Raw genomic sequence first — 27561 nt, forward strand, 5'->3', positions numbered from 1 at the left:
TTCTTGAATCTACTATCTTATCCTTTAGTTTTGTCAGATCTGTTTAGTCTTTCCCCCTCTCTCTTTTTATCCTTTAAACTACCCTTCTGCTATTCTTCAATTCTGTGCCTTCTTCCATTCTTCTTTCTCTTCTTTTTTTTTTTTCAGCTGACAGGACTCCCTTTAGAATTTCTTGTAGGGCAAGTCTCTTGTTGACTAGTTCTCTCAGTCTTTGTCTTTGAAGATTTTAATCTCTCTGTCAACTGAGATGAATAAAGAATTCTTGGCCGGAAGCCTTTCTTGTTCAGGATCTTAAATATATCATACCACTGCCTTCTTGCCTGCCTAATGCCGGTTGAGTAGTCTGAAGTCAGTCTTATGTGGTTTGTATATAGTAGGTCACTTTTCTTGTGCTGCTTTCAGGGCGTTCAGTTTCTCGTCAGCATTTGACAATGTGAGTATTGTCTTGGAGTAGGCCCATTTGGATTTATTCTAATTGGGGTTTGTTGGGTCTCTTTGATTACCATATTTATGTCTGTTTTAAGGGTTGGGAAATTTTTTCCGATTATATCTTCTACTAACCTTCCCAGGTCTTTACTACTCTTTGCTCCTTCTGGAGCACCAATGATTCTTATATTTGTCCATCATTTCCCGAGATCGAGTTCCAGTTTTTCTATCTTTCTTGCCATTTGTTCTTTTGTGCTCTCTAGTTCAGTTGTTTTCAAGCGCACTCATTCTTCCTCCTGCTTTCAAATCTAATATTCTATGCCTCTAGTGTATTTTCTAATTTGTTGTACAGAATCTCTCGTCTGTGTATATCTGCTGTTTTTCTATTTAATCTTTTGAATTCTTTATGCTCTTCTAGTGTCTTCCTGACAAAATCCTTGTTTTGATTTGGTCATTTGGCTAGGCCATTTCTGTCTGGAACATCATGTACTTTGTGGTTTTCTGTTGTGTTTGGGGCATTTGGTTATCTTAATAAGGTTATTTTTATAAGGTTATCTAAATAAGGTTACTCCTGTATTCTCCTGTGGGAGACCTGGTCTTCACTCTTGGTGCATATATTCTTTTCCCCTAAAAAAACAACCAAACACGTTAGCAACAATAGGCCCCAAAGCCTGAAGGAGACACACCCAAAGTATATTGGATATGAACTCAGACTGGTGCCCACAGAAGAGAAAGAAAAATAGAAGTAAAATTAAAAAAAAAAACTAAAATTAAATTAAAACTAAACCAATACATAGGTAGTTTGCCAGACTGCACTTACTGCTTCTTCCCAGAAGATGGCACTCTTGAGCCACCCCCTCCCCAAGGCCTGCCTCTCCCCGACTGCAACATCAGCTAGGCAAGATAGTATGTTCAGCTACAGGGGCTGCTCCTGGTACGTGGTGCTGGGATGGTTCATCCCACCACATGGGTGGGGCAGCTGCACTGCACACACCTCCTGTTGGAATGGCCACTTACTGCTTCTGGTGGGACTACCAATCCCAATGCCTGATGGGCACGGCCCTTGCAGTGGTTTCCCATGTACTGCTGGCTGCGAAGCCATGTGGGGAAGTTTCCCCAGGCAGGCAGGATCCAAGGGTCAGTCTGCTCCTTCTCATCTGCACTTCCCCACCTATGACTGCCTGTCCCTGATGAGGCTGTGGTCAGACATACTCACCCTGCTTTTCCTGTCCTGATCCTCCCACCTCTTAACCAGGACCTCCATATGGAATGTTGAATGCAGTCACTCACTTCCCAGAACTATAGTTCTGTTTGTCTTTTTTTGTCCCCTCTTTGTGGTTGCTCCATGGTACAGGGGTGAATCCAGCATACCCTACCCTACCATCTTCCCAGAAGTCTCAGAACCTGCATCTCTTGTAGGGCCTATCTAGTGGTGATAAACTCCTTCAGCTTTTCTTGATCTGGAAATGTCTTAATCTGTCTCTCAGTTTTGAAAGACAGTTTTGTCAGCTAAGAATTCTTGGTTGGAAATACTTTCTTTCCAGGGCTTTATGTCATCCCACTGCTTTCTTGCCTCCATGATGACTCATGAGAAATTGGCACTAATCTTATTGAGGCTCCCTTGTGTGTAACACATTGCTTTTCTTTTGTGGCTATCAGAATTCTCTATCTTTGGTTGACAGTCAATTATAATATGGCATGGTGTAGGTCTGTTTGGGTTTATCCTGTTTGGTTGTATATTCTTATCTTTCATTAAATTTGGTAATTTTTCAGTCATTATTTATTTAACCTGACTACTCTCTTTTCATTTCTTCTCCTTCTTGGACTCCCACAGTGCATATGTTGGTATGCTTGATGGTGTCCCGTAGGTTCCTTAGGCTCTGTGTACTATGTTTATTATTTCTTCTTTCTGCTTCTCAGACTGAATGGTTTCAATGGTTGTATCTTCAGTTTTCTGATTCTTTCCTTTTTCAGCTCCAATTTGCTGTTGAACCCCTCTGGGGAATTTTTCTTTTTCTTTTTTAGCATGGGCAGACACCTTTCTAGGGAATTTTTGACTTCTGTTACTGGGTTCCTTTTCTTAATTTCCATCCTTCTTGAAGTCAGTTTAGGTAGAATTGACATCTTAACTACATTTAGTCTTCCAGTCCGTGAACACGGTATGCCCTTCCATTTGTTTAGGTCTTTTGTGACTTCTTTTAGCAATTTCTTGTAAGTTGTCTTTGTATAGGTCTTTTGTATCCTTAGTTAAATTTGTTCCTAAATATTTTATTCTTTTGGTTGCAATTGTAATAGAATTTTTCTTTTGATTTCCCCTTCAGATTGCTCATTACTAGAGTATAGAAATACCACAGATTTTTGAGTGTTGATCTTGTAACCTGCCACTTTGCTATACTCATATATAAGCTCTAGTCGTTTTGTTGTGGATTTTTTGGGGGGGGGTTTCGACGTATAGTATCATATCATCTGCTAACAGTGAGAGTTTTACTTCTTCCAACTTAATAAATTCCCTTTTTAAATACCGGCCCATTTCTGGCATATTGTATTACGGCAGTTTACAGACTAAAACAGGGAGGCTTCTTAACTGCTACCATGTTTTCGGACAGATGGATTTTAGGAAAGAGTACAGAGAAGTCAGGAAATGACTTCTTTCAAGAACTGTTCATTCTGTATACCCTTGTAAAGTCTTTGCGGCCTCCTGGGGGTGTGTTAATCCTAGTTTGTAGATTGCTCATCTGCATCTATTGTCTCTACTGTACTTTTAGTTTGTTTAGAGCTAAGAGTATAGGCTCTACACCATACATATATATACATATTGCTACATTTTTTACACATGATTTTTAAAATCTTCAGTTTTGTAATATAATGAAGTAGTTCATATAGTTTGCCCATGCAGCTATACCTTTGATGTTCAGTTAGATTTATACATGGTGTACCCATTTATTATTTCTTTTAGCCTTAGGCATGTGATTTATTATATCAAATCTGAATCCAGCTAACCAGTATTACATTGAGTATTTATTATGGGCTAGATGTTATTTAGGGGGATAGAATAATAAATTCTACCTGCAAGGAGCTTGCATTCTATAGAGGCAACAGTCCACTCACTAGAAGATTTTAAGTGTTAAGAGAAGTTCCAATTTATGTTGTTAAGAGATTCTTAACAGACAGGAGAAGTTATTTCCAAGTGGTTGATCAGGGAACACTTCAAGAAGGTGGCATTTGAGTTAGGTCAAGAGATCAATCTGAAAACAGACTGAAGGGAATAGATATTCTTAGGAGAGAACAGAAGGAGCACAGTCTCTCTGCAAGTGGCCTTTGAATAGAAATGGTTGTCTCAAGAGAAGCCTTATGTCCCTGTCATTTCTAACCATTTCTGTACTATAGAAGAGTTGGTGAGGAATTGTGTAAACCTCTTTCTCTACTGTTGGGGCAAAAATCAGTAGTGAGATTCTTCCCTCTTATTGCCTCAGGATGTGAGTCGTGTGAGTTCTGAGGGTGAAAATTTCCAAATCAAGGCATCATCAGGCAATACTTTCTCCCCAGAGACCAGCTGGACAACCAGCTGCCAGTGATTCTCGATTCTTCTGTCACTGGGCAAGGCGCATGGTGGGGTCTCCTGGTCTCTCCTTTCTCTTCTGGGTTTGGTTGCTTTCAGTTTCTGGCTTCTGGGGTTTTCTCTCTCAGCATCTGTGGCTTTCTCTCTGTGTTGAACCCATTTTATAAAAAGAGCTGGTAAGATAAAGAGTAATTACATTGATTATATATATATGGTAATAACCTCTGGTCCTTCATAGGTTTTAACCTTTAATTACTGAACTGGTATTATTAATGTAAATATGTTTCATAGTTGGTACTTGGGTTCTTGATGTAGTTCCAAGTACAGTTTTTTTATAACTTTAAATGTCCTTATCAGTAGTGAAGAATGGTGCCGAATATGTTTGAGTCTCTTGTCAACTGTATTTTAATGTATTTATAAGGAATTGTTAGTTTTCGTTCATAAGATATCATTTTAAATAGTTAAAAAGGAGTGGTGCTGGAATCATATCATATGAGAATCTTATCATGATTCTTCATTATAGAATTTTGTAAATTAAAGATTTTTGATGAACCCATATCACCTATATATGATATATAGTTTTCAGTTGTAAAATCCTGTGGTCCTTAGAGGACATCAGGGTTAAAGTTCTACCTAAAGTACTGTGCCCTATATAACTAAAGTGGCAATCCAGTTCCTCACTGAACATGGCTGGGGGCAGTTCAGTATCTTATGAGAGGTCCCTGTTAGGGCATTGGCTAGACCTAAGAGTTCAGTGTTGGAGGGAAAGAAGTGGAATGATTTAAGGTTATTACATATTGGATTAGCTTCTGATGGAAACATTTTTGCTTTAAAACAGTGGTAAGTTATGATTTCTTAAGTTAACTGTTCTTTGATAGGGTAGGCTGCATGGTAACTAACCAGGTATACTGTTACATTTTCTTCCAGTTTTGTTTGGCTATGCCACCACAGTCATTCCCAGGGTGTATACATACTATGTTTCAACTGCATTATTTGCCATTTTTGGCATTAGAATGCTTCGGGAAGGCTTAAAGATGAGCCCAGATGAAGGTCAAGAAGAACTGGAAGAAGTTCAAGCGGAAATAAAAAAGAAAGATGAAGAAGTAAGTATCTGGACTAAAAAGGCACTCCACTACAAATAAACATTATCCAGAGGGTTTTCAGTGCCATATCTGTGTGATGTGTGTGGGTTGTACAAAAATAGCTCATTTTGTCTAGTTTTTTCCATTTTTACAGCTGGTTATGATAGGAGTCTGTCTTGGTAAGCGTGAATGTGGAAGAGAAAGGAAGCTGAGTGATGAATACTGAGCATAGGTAACCAGCTTCCTTAATCAGAATGATTACAAGCTCTTGAAAACAGGAAATATATTTTAGAATTTTACATTTCTTCCACAGAGTCTATGATAGTGAATAACTAGTAAATATTGCTTGTTTAATTTTGTTGGGTAGGAACAAAAGAATTGAATACAGCATTTGTTGGTAAATGAGACGATAAGAACTTCAAACTTTGAAGGGGGAAGTTTGGGGCCACACAGTTTCAGTTTGTTTATAGACTTTAAATCCTTTAAATATACTTTTACTTTAAATATGCCAGTAGCCAAAATGTTGTTGGTCATGGTGGTGAGAATTTTTAAATACTTGGCTGTTTTCTTTCTATTGCACCTTGGAGAATAAGTTTTTCTTGCCACATTAGTGATTTTATGCTATTTTGATTTTCTTCTTGGGATTAATGTCAATGCTGTTTTGTTTGTTCTTTTTAATTTAGCTCCAACGAACCAAACTCTTAAATGGATCAGGAGATGTTGAAATGGGTACAAGTACAACGATACCTCAGAAAAAGTGGTTACATTTTATTTCACCCATCTTTGTTCAAGCTCTCACATTAACATTCTTAGCAGAATGGGGTGATCGCTCTCAACTAACTACAATAGTTTTGGCAGCTAGAGAGGTAAGTGATACTTGAGGGAGGACTGCATTTGTTCTTAGGACTAAACATGTAAAAAAATGTTACTTTTGCAGTTACAAGGCCAAAGTACTACTGCATATGCTAGACAATTGTTTTAGATCTGTTAACCCTGCTACAGATTTATATTTTTGGAAGTGCATTATCTAATTTAACTTGTGTGGTCAGTTTATTTGAACACCATAATTACATGGAATCTTGAATAGAACATGAGATCTTTTTGGTTGTACAAGTTAGTGTGATGCCCCAATACATCCCGGAGTAATCTGGACAGAGGATAAAAATGTATTTGCAAAGTCCTTTTGGGGACTGGGGAGAAAGGAGGAAATATTAAACTTCCCCAACTGGGGAATTTCTGATATCCTTACAAGCAGTGGGGAAAACCAGTTCAGTAGGCTGAGCCCTTGATATTGGTACTCACCCCTATGAAACTTATTCTGCAAAGGAGAAGCTAAGCCTAATTATAATTATACCTAAGAGTTACCCCCAGAGAACCTCTTTTGTTGTTCACATGTGGCCTTTCTCTCTAAGCCAAATCAGCAGGTGGACTCACTATACTCCCCTCTGTATGGGACATGACTCCCAGGTAATGAGCTGGAACCTGGCATCATGGGATTCAGAAAGCCTTCTTGACCAAAAGGGGGAAGAGAGAAATGAGACAAAATAAAAGTTTCAGTGGCTGAGAGTCAGAGGTTATCCTGGAGTTTATTCTTACGCATTCTATTCATATCCCTTTTTAGTTTGTGGTGTATTAGAGTGGCTAGAGGGAAGTACTTGAAACTGTTGAACTGTATTCCAGTAGCCTTGATTATTGAAGATGATTGTATAACTATATAGCGTTTAAAATGTGATGGTGTGATTGTGAAAACCTGTGGTTGATGCTTCCTCTATCCAGTATGGACAGAAAAGTAAAAAAACAAGGACAAAAAATAATAAGAATGGCGGGAGGGAATAAGGGGTAAAAAAAAAAAATTGGGTAGATTGCAATACTAATGGTCAGTGAGAGGGTGGCTTAAGGGGTATGGGATGTATGGTGTACAGGTTATTCCTTTTTTTTTGGAGTGATGCAGATGTTCTGAAAATGGTCATGGTGATAAATATACAACATGTGATGGAAAAAAATCAAAACAAAACAAACCTTCTGTATTCCTGTAATTGATCTTTTTCCAGAATCTGTAATCAGTCAAATGGTATTCTTGTGATTGCTATCTTTTCACTCATCTTGCTTCAGCTTTGCCAAAATGATGTGGTGGTAGTTGTTGTCTTTGCTTGGTTTTTTCTCTTTATTCAGAATTTCCCTTTGCATACTAGTTAGGAATGTAATATAAATTGGTATATTAGTCAAGGCCAATTTGGCAATAAATATCTAAAGCTAAAAGTGTATAGCTTTTGGTTCTTCCATTCCTTTAAAATATTTATTGTAACTTTTGAAATGCAAAATCAATAAGATACTGAGAAATAATGAAATATTTTAAAGACAGGTTTATTTTTAAATGACACACAAAGAACAGAAGACAGGGAAATCGAATGTTCTCAGGGCTTATCTTTGGGTATTTTTACTGGAGGTGATTGTTTCTGTAAAGAAAGTATTTCAGTGTTATCTAAGAACAGTAAATCCTAGAATAACATGTAAGTAGAAGAGAACTCATATCATCTAGTTCTTGCATTTACTCTAAAAATGAAGAACCTGAGGTCCAGATAAGAATATAAGCGATTTGTCTGAAGACATAAAGTAGTTGGTAGCAGGGGCAAGAAACTAGGAGTAAAATTTTGTGAAGTGTCTGTATTTTGTTCACACAGATTTATTAAGATTTACTCAAGAGATGATTGTGGAATGGAATGCTGCTGCATCTCCGCAGGCTCTGGTCTTAAATCTTTTCTTCTCTGTTTTAATATCTAGTACACTGTTTTCATCTGATGGTAGGATTTAGATAACCAGCTTGATATACGTGTTTTAAGCTCTTAGGAAATGCCTCCCACCCACAGAACAAGCCCCTTAACATAGGCTGTGGTTTAAAATATAAAACAGAGAATTGTGTTTTGTTTTGGAACAGGGTGGTTTGTCAGAGAAGCTTCAAAAATGTTGTATTTGGAGGGTGGGTGGAGGGAGAAACCTGATTTTTCATTTGCTTTTCATATTTCAAAACAAACTTTCTTTAAAACCATCAGTTCAATGGCTGTATCCTGTATTTTCCTAGCCTTTTTATTGGCTTTCAGAGTGCCAGAATTGGGACTTGAAAGTACGTGACCATTTGGTTTGGTGGTCTTCCACGGCGACTGTCATGTTGGCAGAATCATTGCGCTTTCTCGTACTGTATTCTGTATGGCACAGTGACCTGTGAAAGGCTCAGGACTGGCCCTTCTGTACCATATATCTTGGTCTGCTGCACCTCAGCAGCCTGGCACATGCTTGCGCCTCGTATTATGTGACTGCCTTCCATCACCTACTTGAACTTCCTCATGTGAAAATAGGAATTACCTCCTTGGTAGTTTGTTTTTGTGTCTAAAGTAAGATAATGCATGGAGGGTGTCTAACACAGCACTTAGTGTCCATCCCCTTTTCACACTACCACCATCAAAGGGATCTTAATGAGCTCTTCAAGGGTTAGAAATATGGTTGTCTCTGTTTCCTTAATATTCCTAAATTTTTTTTTTGTATGAACAGAATTTCAGTCCCTTTTAGTCTGAAACTTTAACCCTGCTTCCAACATAATTCAGTATTTCCCAAATTGGATTTCACAGAATCCTAGTGTCCTTGAGATGCTAATGGGGCTAGACAAACAAAAAAGGAGGTTCTAGGGTCAAATAAATTTGACAAATATAATATCATTTTTCTTGAAGATTCATTATACAAATAACAAAGACTGAAAAATCTTGTAAGAAAGGAACTATTTAATTTTATTTAATCCAGTCATTTTTCAAATAATCACTTTCAAGTATAATGAAGCCATCTTGAGATACTAGTTTTAGAAGTTATAAAACAGTTTTGGAAATGTAGTCCTGTTCTTCCATTTTTCATGGATGTTTCAGATCACCCCCATTTTCTTAGTCTCTGTTGCCTACTACATAACAGACAGCCTTACCTCCCATTAGACAGAGAAAACTCATCTTCTCATCATCCCACCCTTCACAGTGTACGTGCTGTCCCTCTTCCTGTATTCTGGACCAGGCTTTGCTCATCTTGTATATAGCTTAAGTCTTTGCCTGTCTTCCAGCCCCATTTTGTGATCATTTTAGCATATGTTTTTTTTCTAAAGGCCCCCTTTCTCAATTCTACTTCTTCTCTGAATACCACCGTCTTCCCCACCTGTTACCCAGTCTCAAAGTTGTGAAGAAAACAGAGCCGTCTCTACCTTCCTGCCTATACCCATTAGGATGTATTTTTTGACCTCTCCAGTAATATTGATTTGGTGCTTTGAGTTCACTGCAGCAATTAACAATATCCGCTGTGGTCCTCTTAAATTCCCTGGCAACCTTTTCAATCTCTTATGGGCTCCCTTCCTCAGTTATCCCTTGAATACTGCTTTCCTTCTAAGTTTATCCTCAAGAGCTTATCACATCTAAGACAACTGAGTACTAACTTCTCTACTTTTAACTCTTGTAGATATCCATAGACCCTCTCTCCACTACTCCTTATTTTATTTTTTTATTACATTGGTATTACCATTCTGCCAAGCCAGAGAAACTTGGGTGTCATCCCTGTTTTTTTGTTTTTATGACCACTATCATTCACTTACCACTAAGGTATATCACTTATGTCTTAGTTTTTTTTCCCAAGTCGAACTGCTTTTCTCTACCTATAGCCTCCCACCCCAATCTAGGCTACTATAATTTTCTTACCAGGATTATTGCATTAGCCTCCCAGTTGATAAACATCCCTTCAGTTTTACCCCACCTCACTCCCTTATTACACACCCAGTTTATTTTCTACACTAGACTTTGAGAGTTTTCTTCTCACTTCCCAGTTAAAAACTAGCCAGAGTGGGGTACAAGGGTAGTTCAGCGGTAGAATTCTCTCCTGTCATGCAGGAGACCCGGGTTCAATTCCTGGTCCATGCACTTCCCCAAAAGCAAACAAGCAAAACAAACAAACAAAAACCAACTAAACAAAAATTCAACAAATGGTGCTGCAATAATGGGATAGTTACATGGAAAAATAATGAAATGTGACCCTGCCATACAGCATACAAAACAAAAACAAAAACAAAACCCAGCCAATATCTTGCATAAAATCTAATCTCTAAAGTCCTTCATAACTGGCCCCAACCTGTCTTAGTGGACTCTTCTCTTATGACTCCTCAGTTCTCTTTGGACATCCTAAAGAACCCCACAGTAACTCCTTACTGCTGGTCTGCTGCCTTCTGCTTAGAATGTTCCTCCCTAACAAAACGAAGACTTCTGGCTAACTCCTGATCATTCTTTAGGGCTATTTTTCTGGAAAACCTGGACTGATTCCTTAAACATGAGTGCCTCTGGTATGCTTCTAGTTACAAGTGTCTACTGAACAAAAACTGCTTGGCACTGAAGATGCAGTGGAGAATAAGGGAGATAGGGTATCTTGTTCTCAGGGAGTATAGTCATATTATATTGTTAAGGCTTATTTTTCTCACAGTTTCAAGCACTACTTGAAGGAAGTAATGTCTAGTTTAACAGTTTCCCTAGCACTTGTCACATAGGTGCTCAGTGTTGACTATAAATGAGGTTTAATAACTAATGAAAGGTTGAATTAGTTTCATTTCATCAGGGTTGTTTTGATTTTACAGAATGATTCAATTGTGTTTTTTCTCCTCTTAGGTCTAGTCCGATGTATAATTGGTGTATGTTCCTTAACGCACCTCTTGCACTCTTCATAAATTTATACTTTGCTGTACTTGACCTCCATTTTCATTGCTTCTTAATCTTATCTTTCTCAAATGGTTTCAGTTTCATCCTTGGTTTTGCATTAATGCCAGTAATGCTTATTCCAGGACCCCTGTGGCGTAGCCGTGGGTGGAACAGTGGGACACTGTTTATGCACTGGATTGGCGGTAATTGGAGGAAGAATGATTGCACAAAAAATCTCTGTCAGAACTGGTAAGTCTTTTTTTATTATTATTACGAAGCAAGTACCATTGCTTTAACTTTCTAGAATCATAGAAAGATTAGAAAAACAGGGTTAGCTTTCATTATTTAAATTTTTACTTGTAACGTATACTTGGTCTGTGATTACAATCTGTTAGAAATCCTAAGTATTCCCTCTAAGTCTTTCAAACCTGTACTATTTTTTCACATGTGTAGATGTTAGTAAAATACAAATTCAACTAAAAGCATTGTTGAATCCATAGTATCTTTTGCCAGTACATTTTCTCAGGTAGTGGATATTGTAAGTAAAACAATCATAATGTGGAGGTATGAGAAATTTTTTGGCCCTAAAATAATAGGTAGAGACGATATTAGCTGAATCTGAAGCTCTATTTGTAAGTTAGGTATTAGTACTTAACAGCTTTAAATAATTGTTAGGTCCTTAAGAAATGCAATATTGACAAGTCACAGAAGTTGTTGAACATTCTCTTTTATAAATGGGTTTTCAGATGAGTTGTGTCTACTGTTGTTTGTCAGTACTTTCTCAAGTTAATATATTTCTGTCAATTCTCGAAATAATGCTAGAGAAGAAACTGCTTCTTACTGTTCACAGTCAGGTATATTAAAGGGTTTAAGTGGTTTTGTTTACAAGGTTATTTTATTATTGAAAGAATAATGGGCAATATCTTGGCTCCCTCGTATTTTATGTAATATGAAACTGTTGGAATTTTATCTCATTCAACTTTTTTCTTCTTCTCTTCTAGTGACAATCATAGGAGGCATCGTTTTTTTGGCGTTTGCATTTTCTGCACTATTTATAAGTCCTGATTATGGTTTTTAACAAGCTATTTCATTTGTATTTAGTTTAAGATAAGCAACTCATCTTTCTGTATATAATGTACATTATAACTAAAAATGGTGGGAAATACTGTATTTTGTAGCATTGATTTATGAGTTTGACCCATTTAATGAAAGTATTATGTCCAAGAGATAATCAGTGATTCCATCTGAAACATGTATTTTTAAAAGAAACTTGATTTTAAGTGTGGATTTTTCTTGTTTATATGGTCTTCATTTTGTTTTGTTTTGGTATATATAGAACCATTGTGTGGTGGGGTCTACCACTTGAATTTCTTTCAGAACTGACCCCCTTTTTTATAAAGAATATACTTTTTCTCCTGGATCACTGAGGTATTTTTAAAGATATTTATCTCAAAGTTTTACTTGGGGGAAGAATGAATTAATCTTCTAAAACATTTCCCTGAGCCAGTAAGTGGTAGTTTCATTAGCAGTCTTTTCAAAATTAGATTCTTGGTTAAAAAAAGAGAAATATGATTAATAGCACTATTATGCTTAGTAGTATGATTAATCTGTTATATCAATAATAAGACACAACAGAAATTGTTTGCCAGATCTGTTCCCTTCTTTTTTTAATTGGGTAGGAGACCCAATATAAAAACGGTCAATATTTGACAATGTGCAATTACCAAATTAAGAGAATACGATGAATGTATTCATATTTTTTCTATACTGAATAACAATGTAACATAGATACAATGTAAATAAAAGTGGTATGACTGGTGCTGTTTTTCCTTGTGTTATATAAAGTCATAATTTTCTAATTTATCAAAGTAGTAGTAATATTCATAAACCAATTTCTAAAGTTGATATAAAGATGGTGATATACTAAATACACGAGGATGCATAAAGTAGCTAAACAGGAGCCAGGGCATAGTTCTAAAAGCACCGTCTTATTTAACTCACAAATCTAAAGGGTAATGGTTACTAGTATTAACCTTATCTTATAGGTGAGAAAGATAAAGGAGAATAAACTTAACAAGGTTTCATTGTAGAGCTGGGGGGTTAATTCCGGAGCCTGTACTTATGCTAATGGTACCTCATTTTATCACAGCAACTTCAGTAGTCACTACTAAGTATATTCTAACTTGACTACAACATATATTTCACCCAAGCAGCATACCATTTGCTTTCTCCCAGTCTGAGAGGTTTTATTACAATATGCAGTAGCTGCCAATAGTAGCTCTTTAGACCTGATGGGCAATTCTATAGAAACATCCACATATTCTGCGTGACATATAGGTAGATCCAGTGCAGTTCAGGTTTAGTGAGTCAATGCAGTGGACCACAATATATAGTTTAACTTGTAAGTGAAATAGTATGTAAGAAAACCTAGTGAATCACCCCAAATCAATATAGCAACCATTTTGCAGCAGTGACTCTATGAGAAAAACAGCTGACTACTATTATGAAGATGTCTAAAAGTGGTTCTTAGCTAAAGTGTAGCTTTAAAATGTTAGATAGAAGCACAAATGGAAAGGAAAAGTCATTCTGGGAAACTTTTAAGGTGTTCTTTACTATGAAAACTGTATTACATGGTAGAGAACCACAATGTCTGTGACTTAAGATAAAACACTTCAAAAGGAATTTCCGGTTAGATCTCCAGACCGTATCTTCGTATCTTCGTTACCTGCAATTAGATACCCCTAATAGCCCTAGGTTATTTCACAAACAGGGAGAGCAAGAAATTACCACTAATAGTTCTTTTCCAAGAACAAAAAGAATAAATTTCCCGTTAGAAAGTAGTTGGTACCCTCATAACCCAAACATGATAGTTCAGGTAGCCTGGTTCTAGCACTAGTGTAATATTTGAATAACAGCGTAGCTTTTTGAGGCACCACAAACTTGTAGCAGCACGTAACTATTCTGAGGGCATAGTAGCTCAGACCTGAGCTAATGCAGTTAGACTCCAATACTGAATATCAGAAAGGCAGATGTCATTGATAGTGATTTTGAAATACTTAATAGTCTTTCTTTAATAAAATAAGGCAGGCCGCAGTGGCTCAGCAGGCAAAGTTCTTGCCTGCCATGCCAGAGACCCGGGTTCGATTCTCGGTGCCTGCCCATGCAAAAAAAAAAAAAAGCCAAAATAATGTGATTCTTAAAAGTTAATGTGGCACATCAAACAAGTGTTATTTTCTGAGAAATGCAGATGATACTGAAAAACATAGCACTGAGGTATTTTTTATTTTTAAAACTGAGTAAGTAAACAGTCTGGTCCTAATTATTTTTACATTTATGGAAAAAATGTTACTGCTAGGCTTTTACTATAATTTTAGGTTCTGAATACAAGAGTCTAGGGAAATAGCATAATAGTACATGTAGTTTTTTAAAGAGCTACGCATATCATAACCTGGAAAATGATCATACACCAAGAAGCCTGAGCAGAGATAGCTACTACCACATTTTAATTTTCCTCAAAGGATAGCTTTGAAAATGGGAAGAAAAAAAAAAAGTATAACCAGTTTAAGTAACATCAAATTAAAGTGGCAATATTAAATTGGTAACAAAATGATCCACATACTTTATACAATATTGTATTCTCAAACATAGCTCATGGAAATCAACAGAGAACCTAATAGCACCATCAGGTTGAAACTATTCTTCTATCCTTCGTTCTTCTAGTCAATTTAGGGTTTTGGCAGAAGGCAATACTTGGAAAATAGGTCAGTCTCATTTTTTGTATAATTGGGATTTCAATTCAATATTGGCTTTAGGAAAAAGGTATTACTTCCAGATCAGTTAGCCATTTACAGATCCACCCTTTTAGAAATACGATGATGGGCTACATCTACTTTTTATTTAAAATCAAGAACCAAGCAGTAAGGACAGCAATGTTGAGCAGGACACTGAAAAATACAGAACATTAGAATTTGGTGCATGTTTTCACAACTATCAACTCATGTTAACAAAAACTTACAAAGATGAACTTTCTTTTTTCACTAACTGGTTTCAGTACAGCACATTGAATTTAACTTGTCTTTGGGCTTCAAGCTCTACACAGAATGAATGTGAAAGTGCCATACTGAGGCCCTTTCCCCAACTGTCACCACAGTAAAACAGATTTTAAAGTAATTTTAGAATGGCCTAAATACATTACAGCTGTTCTGGCTGACTTTTCCATAGAAAAAAATGGACAGCCTGGCTAAATTTTTTTTTGATTTAAGATGACAGTCTAGTTATATAACATATCAATTTGAAGTTGACATTGTTTTCCTACATTTTTAACTTAGTTCTGGCACAACCATTGTCAGCAGTGAATTTGCACCAGAGGCCAACTCAAACATATATAGGACATTTGACTGTCATATTTTAAGTGATGTCACAGTTTGTTTCCTTAGAAATACATTTGAAAACATCACATTTTCAGTTTAACCCTCAGAATTAAGCAACAGGTTTTAAATCTTTAAATCCAACTTGTGCGGACAGTGTGCCTTGGACCTGGCCTATACAATTCAAGTTGCTCTGGGAGCCCTAAAAAGTTAAGTATTATGTTTTATGCATACCGGTAGGAAGTATCCTCAAACTTCAAGGCTTCACATGTTCAAACACTGTTTTATTGGACGGTGTTGGATATGGAGGTTTTATTTTGTTTTTTATAGGACCAAGTACGTGAGGTAAAGACAGCATATGTTTTTTTGTAGGGAAGGCTGCAGTGTATATACATGTTCCACCTATAATTAAGGACCTTAAATGGACTTTGAATATGGATATGAAAATGACAGCCCTTAGAAGCTGGTGATTGTTTTGCTAACGCTTCCCAAAATGGGCACAACTTAGGTCAAGTGTGCCATTGGTTCTGTCATATTAGCCTTTGGTTATGTTGGGGGAAATAACTGTACAAAGTTTCCATAAAATAGAAAAGGCAGCAAGTGAAAAACTAGAAAAAGGTTGGAGCTGTATCAAGCAGATTTGAAAGGAGTTAATTTTATTTATTTTTAATTAATTTTTCTTGAATTGAGAATAGGAGGAAAGTGCAGAGGCACGTGGATTTGGGCTCTCCACAGCCATTCTAAAGAGCGGACAGGGATAGATGCCCGTGAGAGCCATCATACAGCCTAGGGACTACACCCCAAACAAGAAAAGCTGGTTTTCTAGTAAAAGATTATAATGCAAAACAGAAAATAAACCACAAATTAAATACATAACACTGTGAAATCACTCTGAGAAAACAACACAAAGATATTTAAAAATATAAATAAATACATCTAGCCATTTTATTCAAGAAACCTAGAGAACTGCTTTCAAAGCAATTGTTTCTTTAAAACACTTTCTAAACCCTTCCATAAATACTTACTATTTTGATTGTCACTTAATGCAGCACCTCAGTGTTTGCTGGTGGTAATGGTGGAATTTCATTTAATAGTCTCTTCACAAATAATATCATTTTTTCAGTAAAGAGCATTTCCCTGGGACAACCAGGGCAGCTTACAAAATATTGTTAAATATTGAAAACAGAACCTGCAAAGGATTAGTTTATTTAAGAAAAACAAGGAATGTAGTGTTAAATTATGACATGGGAGGAAAAAACTGCAAAACAATCACATGGAAAGAAAGTATTTTAATTTTTAAATATCTCCAGGTTTGCTTAATTTCTTGTGTGCTATTTAACACTTTTAAATATCCTGAATCAATAACTATACCAACAAAATTAATCTCCAGTGTTTTCACAGGAGACATTTAAAAAAGACCAAATTAAAATTTTTTTTTCCTTCAAAAAGTAGTCTTTTTTCAGTCCTTTTTGTGCAAAACATTACAAGAGCAATTCAAATGGAAATGCTGAAATGACATGCCAACATTTCAGGACACAGTTAAAACACTCAGAATAATTCTTGAAATTATCATTGTATTCTAGAATATTACGACCAGCCATTTTTAGGTTCGTTTTCTACATCTACTCACACTGATGCATATTTCCTAGACCTCTGGAAATAAACAGGTTCACTGGTCTCTTGGTGTTCACACAATAGGCAAGATAGGTTTATAAAAGTGTGTAAATGAAAAGTAGTCATCTATAATTTCTTGCCACATTCAAAACAAAATTCAAAGTTCATTTGGCTACCTTGAAATCACTCCTATAAACCTATGGTTCATTGGATTGAAACATTTCTCAGAAATGTGTAATTTTAAGTTCACCTAAATGATGATTTGGGGATCCTTTAGAAATGGCTAATGCCTAAGATGATAAACTTTATCAAAATGAGTAATTGCAATAAAGTGCTTGTTACATTTTCAAATGATGCTTTTTAGATTGTGGTATATTGTTTTAAAAGTGTGTGCTATTCCTCATATAAAGGATCCCCAGGCATGAGAGTTGGGTCTTCTCACCTGTCTCAGAAAAGCAGCAGCACTATCTTTTGGTAGGCTGACAATAGGCACATTACCCATGCGGATGAGGCTATACTAAGTGCTATGGCAAAGGGGGGTAAATTAGAAAAGTGGGAGGCATGTGGGAGGGATCCTACTATACTCATAGTTCTATACAAATATATTAAATATGCTATAAAAATAGTCAACTCTTTTCTTTGCAATTACTTCAGAAGCTCCTTTTAGAAGACTGATCACCCATTCCAAACAAACTTAAACCGTTGTCTTTCTCCAATCACAATTAAAACGGCAAGTGCCTTTGTAATGTTTCTTTTCCATTTAAAAATTCCAGTCAGCTCACTTCTAGCTAGATACACTCAGCAATATTAATATCCAGTGTTTATACCTTCCAAAACTGACTCCCATGGGACTAAGGCCAGGGTCACAGATATTGGAAAGGCTACAGACTCGAATGAGTTTTATACAAATGTTTATCAATAAACTTTCATTCAATTGCCGAAGAAATAAAGAGAAAGAAGAGAGTAGAAACAAGCAACACCAGGGTAAAATGCTACTTGCATTCCACTTTAAAAGTTTGCCTCAATGTACCAGATACATTTTAAAACACACTGAGTGATATCCAGTTTACAAGAATCTTCAAGGGGAAACAGTTCTATTTTAAGTGTCCTGTTCTGAGGCTTCTTGAACAAGGGCTTCATTTCCTCCCTTCAAAACAATGCCCATTTATACAGATGGACTGCTTCAGTGCTCAATTTCTAACTAACTTCAAGCAGAATGCTTTAAGGCAATGACCAACAACTACAGCACTTCTGAAGAATCCAAACAATATTTTCACTATTCTGCACTGAGTATTCTATAACTATTCAAAATCACTGGCATCTTTTCATTACTAGTACATTCCTAAACCAGATTTAAGTGGTAAAGCAAAGCATAGGACTCTAAGCCTTACTCTAAAACTATCCCATCGACTAAGGACGGAGTTCAGAAACTGAACTGTAGTATTTACTTACTTATTCCCGTCCCCCCACCCCAACATTCCCTTCTCCAATATTTTCCACTTTGAAAATGGAGTACTTTTGAAGTGTCTAGGGTCTGGTTTGACACCACCCTCAGCAGCAACTTCATTAATCTTTGTAATTACAGTTGCTAAACAATACCCAGTGCCACAGCAGTCCAAAGCAAGAGAACTGCAGAGCAATGAGCATTTTTCCTTGCAGTCAACAGTTAAGTTCCTTGCATACCTAAGAAGTGCCACCTAGAATAAAATGTTTTTAAGAAAAACTAAATGTCTGTGAGAGTAAAACAAAGGAAGGATAGACTTTAAGTAGCTGAAAAGTGTATATGTTATTTCATGTTTTAGATTCGGGGTTTTAATTAACAATTTGGGCTACAGAAACGAACATGCAACTCCTGTATCTTCATGTGAGTGCTCAAGTCTTTAAGGGGGAGGGGACAGGGCAGCTTTGTGATTCAAGTTCAAGAAAAGCTAAAGTTCAAGGAGGAAACCAATTAAAGAAGGTGCCAAGAGCAGGTGGTGCTTACTAGTTCTTCCAATACAACACTTTATACTGAAAGCAAAGGAAAAGCAGCTAGCTGTTTCTTTACGTTAGCAACTGTTAATTCTAAGCAGGAAAAAAAAGCTGTGAGGAAAAACAGGAATTAAGGAAAACTTTGTCTAATTTTCTTTCCAAAATATCTGTGGAGACAGAAAGTACTTGAAGGGACTGGGTAGAAGAGAATATGAGCAAATAAATAATCTACAGATAAACCTTATAGCTTGTCTTATGCTTTGCTTCTATTAAGTACATAGTACTCACTGTTACCCATCTTTCTTTTAATTATTGTAGAGGAAAGGCTTTAATATAATAGTCTTAATATCTTTTGTTAGCTAGATTCATATCACTAGATATCGCCAATAAATAAATGAGGCACAACATATATATATATATATATACACATATATATATATGACTTGACATGGTAAGGTCAAGAAAGGCAATTTGAAGAGGGGAGAAAAACTGCTGTGACCATCCATATTCTATCACGTGAGTTTGGTCTGTGCATACTCACATTCATACATCTTCTAACAACTATTCTGACATTCACGGGAATGTCAGAAATCTCTTCTGGATCATTGTTTAGCTAGAAGAGTGCCCTGACTGGTACCTACACACACTCCCTTTGTAGAAGGGTAGTACCAACTTTCTTTGGTTGTTTTATTTTCTAATTTAAGTGTGTGGCCAAGTATAGTTTTCTACAGAAAGACAAGGTGTACCCCTTAAGGATAACAGTAAAGCTGAGGACAGGAAAGCTTTAAGATTTTTTGTCTTAGAATTCTTCTGACCCTTTTTATCTAGCAATTCTGTATTAGGCATTTCCATTACTCAAAATCTTTTCTGAATGACAACCTTCATTAGAGTTACACGTTTTCTTTTTAAGGTCAATTTTGATTTATTACAACTTGTCCTCCCTTTCCTCAGTAAAACTTTTTGATACACTAATAAGACATTTTCCATTAATTTCCCTTTACTTGGTAGATATGAATTTCACTATTAGTACCATAAAATCTGTAACATGGGCTTTTTAAAAAATATATGTAACTTCTTTTGGAATTTATTACCTTTAGAATATGATGCTGCCAAATGAAAACTTAGGTCATGTTTAGAAAGCATGTGAGTTACAATATTCTAGTGTTATGGTGAAGGCAAAGCTAATTTCTCATTTTTCCTTTGTTAGAACTATCAGGTTCATATTGACCAAATATTTGCTGTTAATTCTTAAATGGACCATTTAGCTTTGTAGGAAGTTAAGATGCTAATTTAGGCAAACAATTTTGTGATCATGTTAATGACTTTGATAGTGGTAGAATATCTCAAGCCCAAGAGACTCAAAACAGTCTTCTTGGGAACTTAGGAAAATAATAATGCACTCACATGCTATTAAAAATGCACTAAGGTTTCAAAATTGCTACTGAAACCAGACAATGAATTCAAGATGGTGAATTTATCACCTGAATTAAAATCAAGGCACTATGGGTTTTTTTTCCCCCCTCAAATAACCCTGAATCATTTCTGACTAAAAGAAGCATTGCAACTGTGAAGGATAATAAAAAGATTCCAACATATCCTAAAAGTTTAAATTTCCACCATTGAAAATATTAAAAAGTGCCTAAAATGTGTTTTATGTGCAAATTTTACTCAACTTGAAACATTCTTGAAATTATTTTCAGGCTTGCTGAAAACCACTTACACAAATATTTCCAACTATGAACTGTATCAAAATATGTGGTCAAAATGCCCAACCATCTAAAATACAGCAGTGCATATCCTATTTTCAAACAAACATAATTGAGAAATAATGAAATGAGGGATATTTCTGAGTAACTTGAAAATCCTCTTGTATCAATAATTTAACCTGAAAAAAAAAATCCATTCCCAGCAGCACATCATACCTCACTGAACAAACTGTGACATCACAGCTAAAGTATGAACAAGGACTTGTGCCCTGGAAAAGTGAATAGAACACTATTGTGTTGTAAACAAAAGGGAAAACAGGATGGATTAGTTTGCACATGATGTCAGTATATAAGGAAACCTATACTTATATACTCATACCTATAAGGAAGAGATAATGCTTCCATGCAGCATACAAAATGTTTTGTTTCCTCTCCTTTTATCCAGACATATACATAATATTTTTACAGCATCTGTACAACAGAGCATTTTAACCCACATAACATTCTGAAAGTAATTATTGTTCCATCATTACCTGAAAAGGGAGAGGGGAGAGGGTGGGGGATTCTACTGAGTCTACTGGACTGTCTTCATGGCATCATTGTAAGCAAACCCCTGACATGGCAGTGGTGTGTCCTCTGTAACACTTGATAACAGGCACAGAACCACTCAAAGTTACTAACATCGTTAGTGCCTTTCTGATTCACTGGAGGTCAAGTTTCATAGATGAGCTTCTTAACATTTGGCAATATACTCTTTCCATCAAAAAATATCTGGACAACGAAAACACTGTCAGAATTGGCTATGTCCCTATGATCATCTGCTGGCTGGTATTTAATGTATATCTAGCACTAGGCAGCATTTTCCCTGCCAATTAATTCCAGGAACTAAAACACTCATGAAGCTGCCAGAACTTTTCCTCCTATCCTCAGATCATCCTGAGCAACTCTGGGCCAACCCCTTCCCTCCTGTGGCATCAGACAGGAGGCATGTGTGCTACTGTGGTTGAACCTTGGAAGGGTCAGTCAAACCATCAGTCCTATGCCGATTAAGTTGCTGCTGTTGCTGAGACTGGTGTTGCTGGTGATGTGACTGAGGAAAAGTGCTCTGTTGTAGTGGAAATGCAGCAGAGAGGATGAGCTGAGTTGAAGGATTCCCATGAAGCAACCGAGAAGTCTAAAAATACAAACAGATTACACAACATTTACTTTATCCTCACTAGCCTGTCCCATATAAGTTCTACTCAAGTTTTCCATTGTCCATAGGACAAAGTTTTTAAATTCCACATAATGTACATGAATTTGCTTTCTCATTTAAAAATCATATTTTGAAAATGCCCATGAAAGTACATTAAAATTTCATTTGTTTAAGGGACTGGAGCTGGAAATTTTATCATATAGAAAGCGATCTATGTTTTGAGACAATCATACATATTCTTTCAGTTTATGCCTCAAAGACCCAAATTTTAAATGGGTCTGATAAAATTTAAGCATAGCCTTTGGATGTATGAAACACAAAGATAATAGGATATAACCATGACAGGCTAAAATAGTCTCCAATGACTGAACAAGGGAAGGAAAAATAGCTTGTTGGGGCAAACTTTGTATTTCAGTAGCAGTTTAAGTCGCACAATTAGCTTTTGTGGATTTTTAAAATCATTTATAAAACAGTTCAATTAAAGCCTAATATTCCGTTACATAAAAGTAAATGGGCTGTGAGCCACTGATTGTACACTTTGGATGGTTTGTATGGTGTATGAATATATGTCAATAAAACTGCACTAAGAAAAAATTGCACTAAAAAATGGTAAATGGGTTTGGGACAGCTTCCTCATGAGAATAATTACCTGTAAAAACTGCTGTGGTGGTTGGGTCAGCTGAGCCTGAGATGGTTGCTGAACAGTTAGCTGCTGTTCCTGGGAACTCTGCTGCTGCTGCTGCTGCTGCTGCTGCTGCTGCGTTACTGACAATGTCTGTGACTGCTGTTGTGCAGCAAAAGTAGGATAGGCAGTCACGACCTGCCCCATAAGCATAGTACTAGGTACCATGACTGCTCCACACGCGACAGGAGCAGTCACTAATTTAGTCACAAGCTGCTGACCTTGAGAAAATCTGTGAGAGTAAAGAAAGAAAAGTGTTGTCAAAAGTATATTATATGATCATGGTGATGAACATACAACTATGTGATGATAGAAGTCACTGATTGTATACTTTGGATGGACTGTATGTTTGTGAAGATATCTCAATAAAACTATCTTTAAAAAGTACATTATAAAAGTATATTAAACGCAATGGGCTGAATATTTGTCTAAGATAATATCCAACAATACTGCCAATTCACCTCTTAGAAAGTTGTATTTTCTTACACGTTTTTTGAGATTCCTTTTGGGGAACCAGTAAAACAACAAACAAAAATGTATATAGCAAACGCAACATGTCAACATATGACAAAAATACAAACTTCTTCCTTTTTATAAAATCACTAGGTGCTTGAGAGTCAGATATTCATGGCATATGTTTTATTTGCTAATTAAGAATAAACTTCAAGCTATCATAACGGCATTTTAAAAACTCTAGATCTATAGAAGAAATTTACACTTAAAGTTATATTTTTATAAACAATTCAAAACCAAATGACATTCTAACAGTGAATAAAAGTAGCCTCAATTTATAAATTTATCAGTGTAACACAGTACTGTTTTAGGCTTCACTAATTTTTCCTCCTCACTTCCCTTCTCCTACAATTTTCTTTAATAAAAATACAATTAAAAAAAGCCTCTTTGGGAAAAAAGATTTTTTCTATTTTCCTCTTCTGTAAGATGAAGTTATTTTCTAATACTGGCTATTATTACAGCGAGGAAACAGACAGGACCCTACTATAGTTAAAGCATCACATAACTGCAACAAATTGTTTAAAAGTATATAATATTAAACTTTGTAGAGATGCATACTTTATTATTTATATTCACAAGAGAAAATAAATATATTTTGAATCATGCCAAATCTTGAAAATAAAATACTGTGTTATCTATATTTCAAGACCAAAAGCTTCACAACAAACCAAGAAAAAAAAGGTATCAAGATGTTATGTATAAAGAAAGCCCACAGACTAGCAGGCCACGGTGGCTCAGCAGGCAGGAATGCTTGCCTGCAATGCCAGAGGACCCGGGTTCGATTCCCGGTGCCTGCCCATGTAAGAAAGAAAAAAAAAAAGAAAGCCCATAGAAACAAGTAACATTTATATGTCTTTGTCACAGAAGTGTTAATTAAAGTGTTAATTAATTATCTCAATTGTTCAACTATTCACTGATAAATATGATGCGAATACTGCATTCATCTCAGGCACCAAAAGACATGATTTGATCTACTTAACTCACACCTTTGTGGCTTTGTATATACTGCTCCCTCTGCCTTTCCCCGACTCCCCATCCACACCCACACTCAAAGCTTTGTAAGAGTCAGGCCAACTATTTCTTTCTCTGTGATGCTTTCCTTGACCATATTCCTCTCTTTCTCTGCTTGCCCCAACTCATAAAACTGTCCACTTCCTCTTTCTAAAACCGAAAAGTACTTATTCATGTCAATTAATACTATCTGCTTACCTTTCTATTGCTTTACTAGTTTAGTTTTTTCTTAGGGTAAGGACTGTATCATACTCATCTAACTAGGGTCCTCAAATATTTGCATTAATGTTTTTCCCCCTCAATAAAACAGATATGTCTACAAGTAATAGCTAAATTGCACCCTCCAAGATGCACATCAGTATTCTAGATTGATGGCTTTTTCCTCAGTCTTTAAAACTAATCCTCTGCATTGATATGGAGCACATTCATAATGTTTCCTTTCAGAATGTTAGCAAACTGCAGAATGGTAGAGCTAGAAGTTTGGAACTCCTCAGGTGAGTTCCAAAGAGAAGCAGTAAGTTCTCAATGCCTTTGTGATCTTGCAACTTCCTTACTCTCTAGAAATTATTAATTGGACCTTAATAAAATTATTATAAGGTCTAATACCACAGCAAAATTGTATTATAAAACAGTACCCTACTTGTAGTAAAATAAGTAAAAAATAAAATGTACTCAAAATAGGAGATTTAAAACTATAGAGATCTATCATTTAGCTGTTAAAAGACAATTTCCCAACATATGAATGGCACTTCTTCAAAAAGCTTATTTCTAAGTCAGCTGTTTTTGACTTTCTACTTAAAATAAGTCACGGATAACTAGGTTTCTAGAATGGCTCACAAAAGCTAGTGTAGTATATGTTTAAGCACTTGAGCTTTGACATCAGACATTCAGGGTTCAGTTCAGAGCCCTGCTTTCCATCCATCTTAGCAAGCTGTATGCTATTTGACCAAGTTACTAGAAATTTCCTAGGTCTCAGTTTTTTGTCTTTGGTAAGAATTAAGTAAGATGATATATTTTGAGCACTTAGTACAGTACTTAAAGAATCCAAGCAAGGTAAGTTACTTTTATTCTGTAGAATATATAAACTCTAGCAGTACAGACCCTAATCACTGTTCCTACATGAAAACTCTTCAGCATTTGTATTGAAAAGGTAAATGTTTCACAGTGACACAGTACCCTGTTAAAAATCTCAATATAACCACAAACTGTACAATTTGAATTCTGTAATATCTGGGCAGCATATTCTTGGACAGGAAACAAAATCTGCTGTTACCCTTTGATTATAAAAAAGGTCTTTAAACAATGGACACATTTTGTGTTTTTATTTCAAATTGAAGAATTCTGGTTGGTGTGAGCAACAAACTAAGATTCTTTTAAAAAGTCAAGTTATTGTTTTTTAATCAATTTACAATTTTGAAAATGACAAATGAAATATGACAATTACCTTATCTGTCGGTCCTGAGTGAATGTAGTTACTGCAGCACTCTGCGTACTGTTCTGTGGCACACTAGATGGAATATGGACCATGCTACCTGCTGCCGGCTGAGAAATCACCATAGCATTATACAGTGGGGCTGTAAGAGTGCTCTGTGTCTGACTGGGAAGAGATGTTTGTTGATTGTGCCCACTCAGAACATTTTGCTGACTCTGCTAGAAAAGTAAAGATTTTACAGATGGATTAACTGAAAAAAATCTATTTGGGAAGTATACTTCTACTATTCATTATTCTCTCAATAGTTGATATGACAACTATTGAGGATATAGTATTCTGGAATAAATCTGCAAAAGAATGATTTGTAGTTATCAAGCATAAAACAGTCTTGAATACTTTACTGGAAAGTAATCCATGACTTTAGTAAAGGAGTGTGATCATAACAGGGAAAATATAAAATATACACAAGAATTTTTGTTACTTTAGATGCTTTTATGTATTTCATTTAAAGCCTTTGGATTTATAGTTACAGATATTCACCAATTACCAAAATTTTCTGAACTACTGATTCAGCCATTCCTACCCCAGAGACTGTTCTGCACACACAGCAACATGCTTCTTGAGCAGTAGGAAGTCAAATCTTTTTAACATACTGTAAAAAGATTACTTTTACAGTAATCTGCAAGTTACAAGAACCTGGTATAATTTAGACTAAGCCCTTAAACAAATTGCAAAAATTTTTAATGTAAAAATATTTAAAATATTTAATGTACACCATGGACCACTTGCAAAAATATTTTGATCACTCTTTATAATGCACTTTAGAATTACTTTAAAATTTAAAAATACAGTATTTTCTAAGATACAGCATGCCTTTCAATCACTGAACACTACTGTCCATTATACTTGATAACATTACCTGAGTTGATGTACTTTGTAAAGTCTGTTGTTGAATCATGTGCTGAGTTGTGCCAATATGACCAGTATTCATTCCACTTTGAATCTGGTTAGCAGGAACAACCTGGCCTTGCATATTTATAGGTGTGAGTTGCTGGATGTTGGATGAATTTCCAGAAAGCTGAATAGAGCCAAAATTCAATCCAGTAGTTGACTGTTGTAAAAACATCTTTAAAAACAAGGATTGCATGACAATGACTTCATAAATTTAAAGACACATTTAAAAATAAAAAGCAAAAGCAAGTTACAAATTAAGGTTAAAAAGCTAGTAACAAGACTGAGTCATCCTGAAATGAACAATTAGCAATAAAGAATTACTGAATAAAACATGAAACTTCATATCCACTATTTCAGTGATATGACTCTCCTATCATATTTGCAATTGTCAGAAAAATGTTATAAATTTCAAAATCTCTATTTTTTTGAGTATTTTACATATTGGTAATAGTTCATTTTATCAGCTGGTATTACCCTAACACAGTGCACCTTAAAGATTTGTCGACTGGCAGCATCGGGATCATCTATCATTTATAATTTATAGTGTTAGATAGAAGTAGTTTTCACATAAAGTTTCCATTTACCTAAGTCCTAGTCTCCAAACTCTAGCAAAGTTCTGTCTCTTCTAATATAACAAAAGTAAGACAAAACTCTAGAGTGCCCTGTGGCTTGACCAAAGACTAATCTGACTCATACCTACTATGTCCTGGAATTTTATTAAAAGTATTACTGATGATTGATTTATAAATTATATATCTAAATTACCAAAAATTTATGTAAAACAATTTTTATATGATGGATTTAAATTTTCTAAAAATTGGACTACTCTGGAGAAACCCGGATGTTGATGGAAATACCCTTATGAATGAATTATCTTTAGAGATTGTAAATGCAAGTAGGTAGACAATGAGAAAACTGAACTGATGAAGTGTATCTCTTGCATCTCACTGTCCATTTAAGAAAAGTCAGTTTCCCTAGGAAACCAAAATGTGAATGAAAGATTTATTTTTATATTCAAATGTAAGAGAAACTTACTTGTAGCCCTTGACCATGGACCATTTGAAGCTGTTCTTGAATTTTTCTTAGTTCTTCTTGTTGTCGATGAATATTTGCTTCTATCATCCGGGTCCGTTGTTCCAACTGGTCTTTCAGATGCTGCATGGCTCCTAACTGAGCTGAAAACTGAAACTGAAGTATCATACATGGAAAAAGTACAGCATATTTTAGAATTACTTATTCCTTATAATGGTGCAACATGAAAAGTAAGCCGTGTAACCTGAGTAAGGAACACTATACCTGTTATCAATATATTGCCTCTCAATTTCAAATCCACCCATCTTTGCT

General features: G+C 35.8%; 2 protein-coding genes across 14 annotated transcripts in view; one reads left to right on the forward strand and one right to left on the reverse strand.

Annotated features, from left to right (window-relative positions):
• Positions 1-12591, forward strand: part of TMEM165 (transmembrane protein 165) — a 36827-nt gene extending 24236 nt beyond the window's left edge. Inside the window, exons 3-6 of the mRNA XM_077136913.1 lie at positions 4913-5088; positions 5751-5933; positions 10916-11021; positions 11774-12591. Of these exons, the coding sequence (XP_076993028.1) occupies positions 4913-5088; positions 5751-5933; positions 10916-11021; positions 11774-11850 (542 nt within the window). The 3' untranslated portion in view covers positions 11851-12591. The remainder of the gene's footprint in view (positions 1-4912; positions 5089-5750; positions 5934-10915; positions 11022-11773) is intronic.
• Positions 12592-16413: 3822 nt separating this feature from the next.
• The window catches only part of CLOCK (clock circadian regulator), a 203183-nt gene continuing 192035 nt past the window's right edge, over positions 16414-27561 (reverse strand). For 11 of the 13 annotated variants that reach the window (XM_077136908.1, XM_077136905.1, XM_077136902.1 and 8 more), the window contains 5 exons: positions 27253-27405; positions 26183-26389; positions 25276-25481; positions 22275-22539; positions 16414-21604 (listed from right to left, as the gene is read on the reverse strand). In XM_077136908.1, the coding sequence (XP_076993023.1) occupies positions 21425-21604; positions 22275-22539; positions 25276-25481; positions 26183-26389; positions 27253-27405 (1011 nt within the window). In that variant the 3' untranslated portion in view covers positions 16414-21424. The remainder of the gene's footprint in view (positions 21605-22274; positions 22540-25275; positions 25482-26182; positions 26390-27252; positions 27406-27561) is intronic. The other 2 variants (XM_077136912.1, XM_077136911.1) reach the window with 2 other exon arrangements.

The sequence above is a fragment of the Tamandua tetradactyla genome, chromosome 19 (assembly GCF_023851605.1).
Source record: "Tamandua tetradactyla isolate mTamTet1 chromosome 19, mTamTet1.pri, whole genome shotgun sequence".
Lineage (NCBI taxonomy): Eukaryota > Metazoa > Chordata > Mammalia > Pilosa > Myrmecophagidae > Tamandua > Tamandua tetradactyla.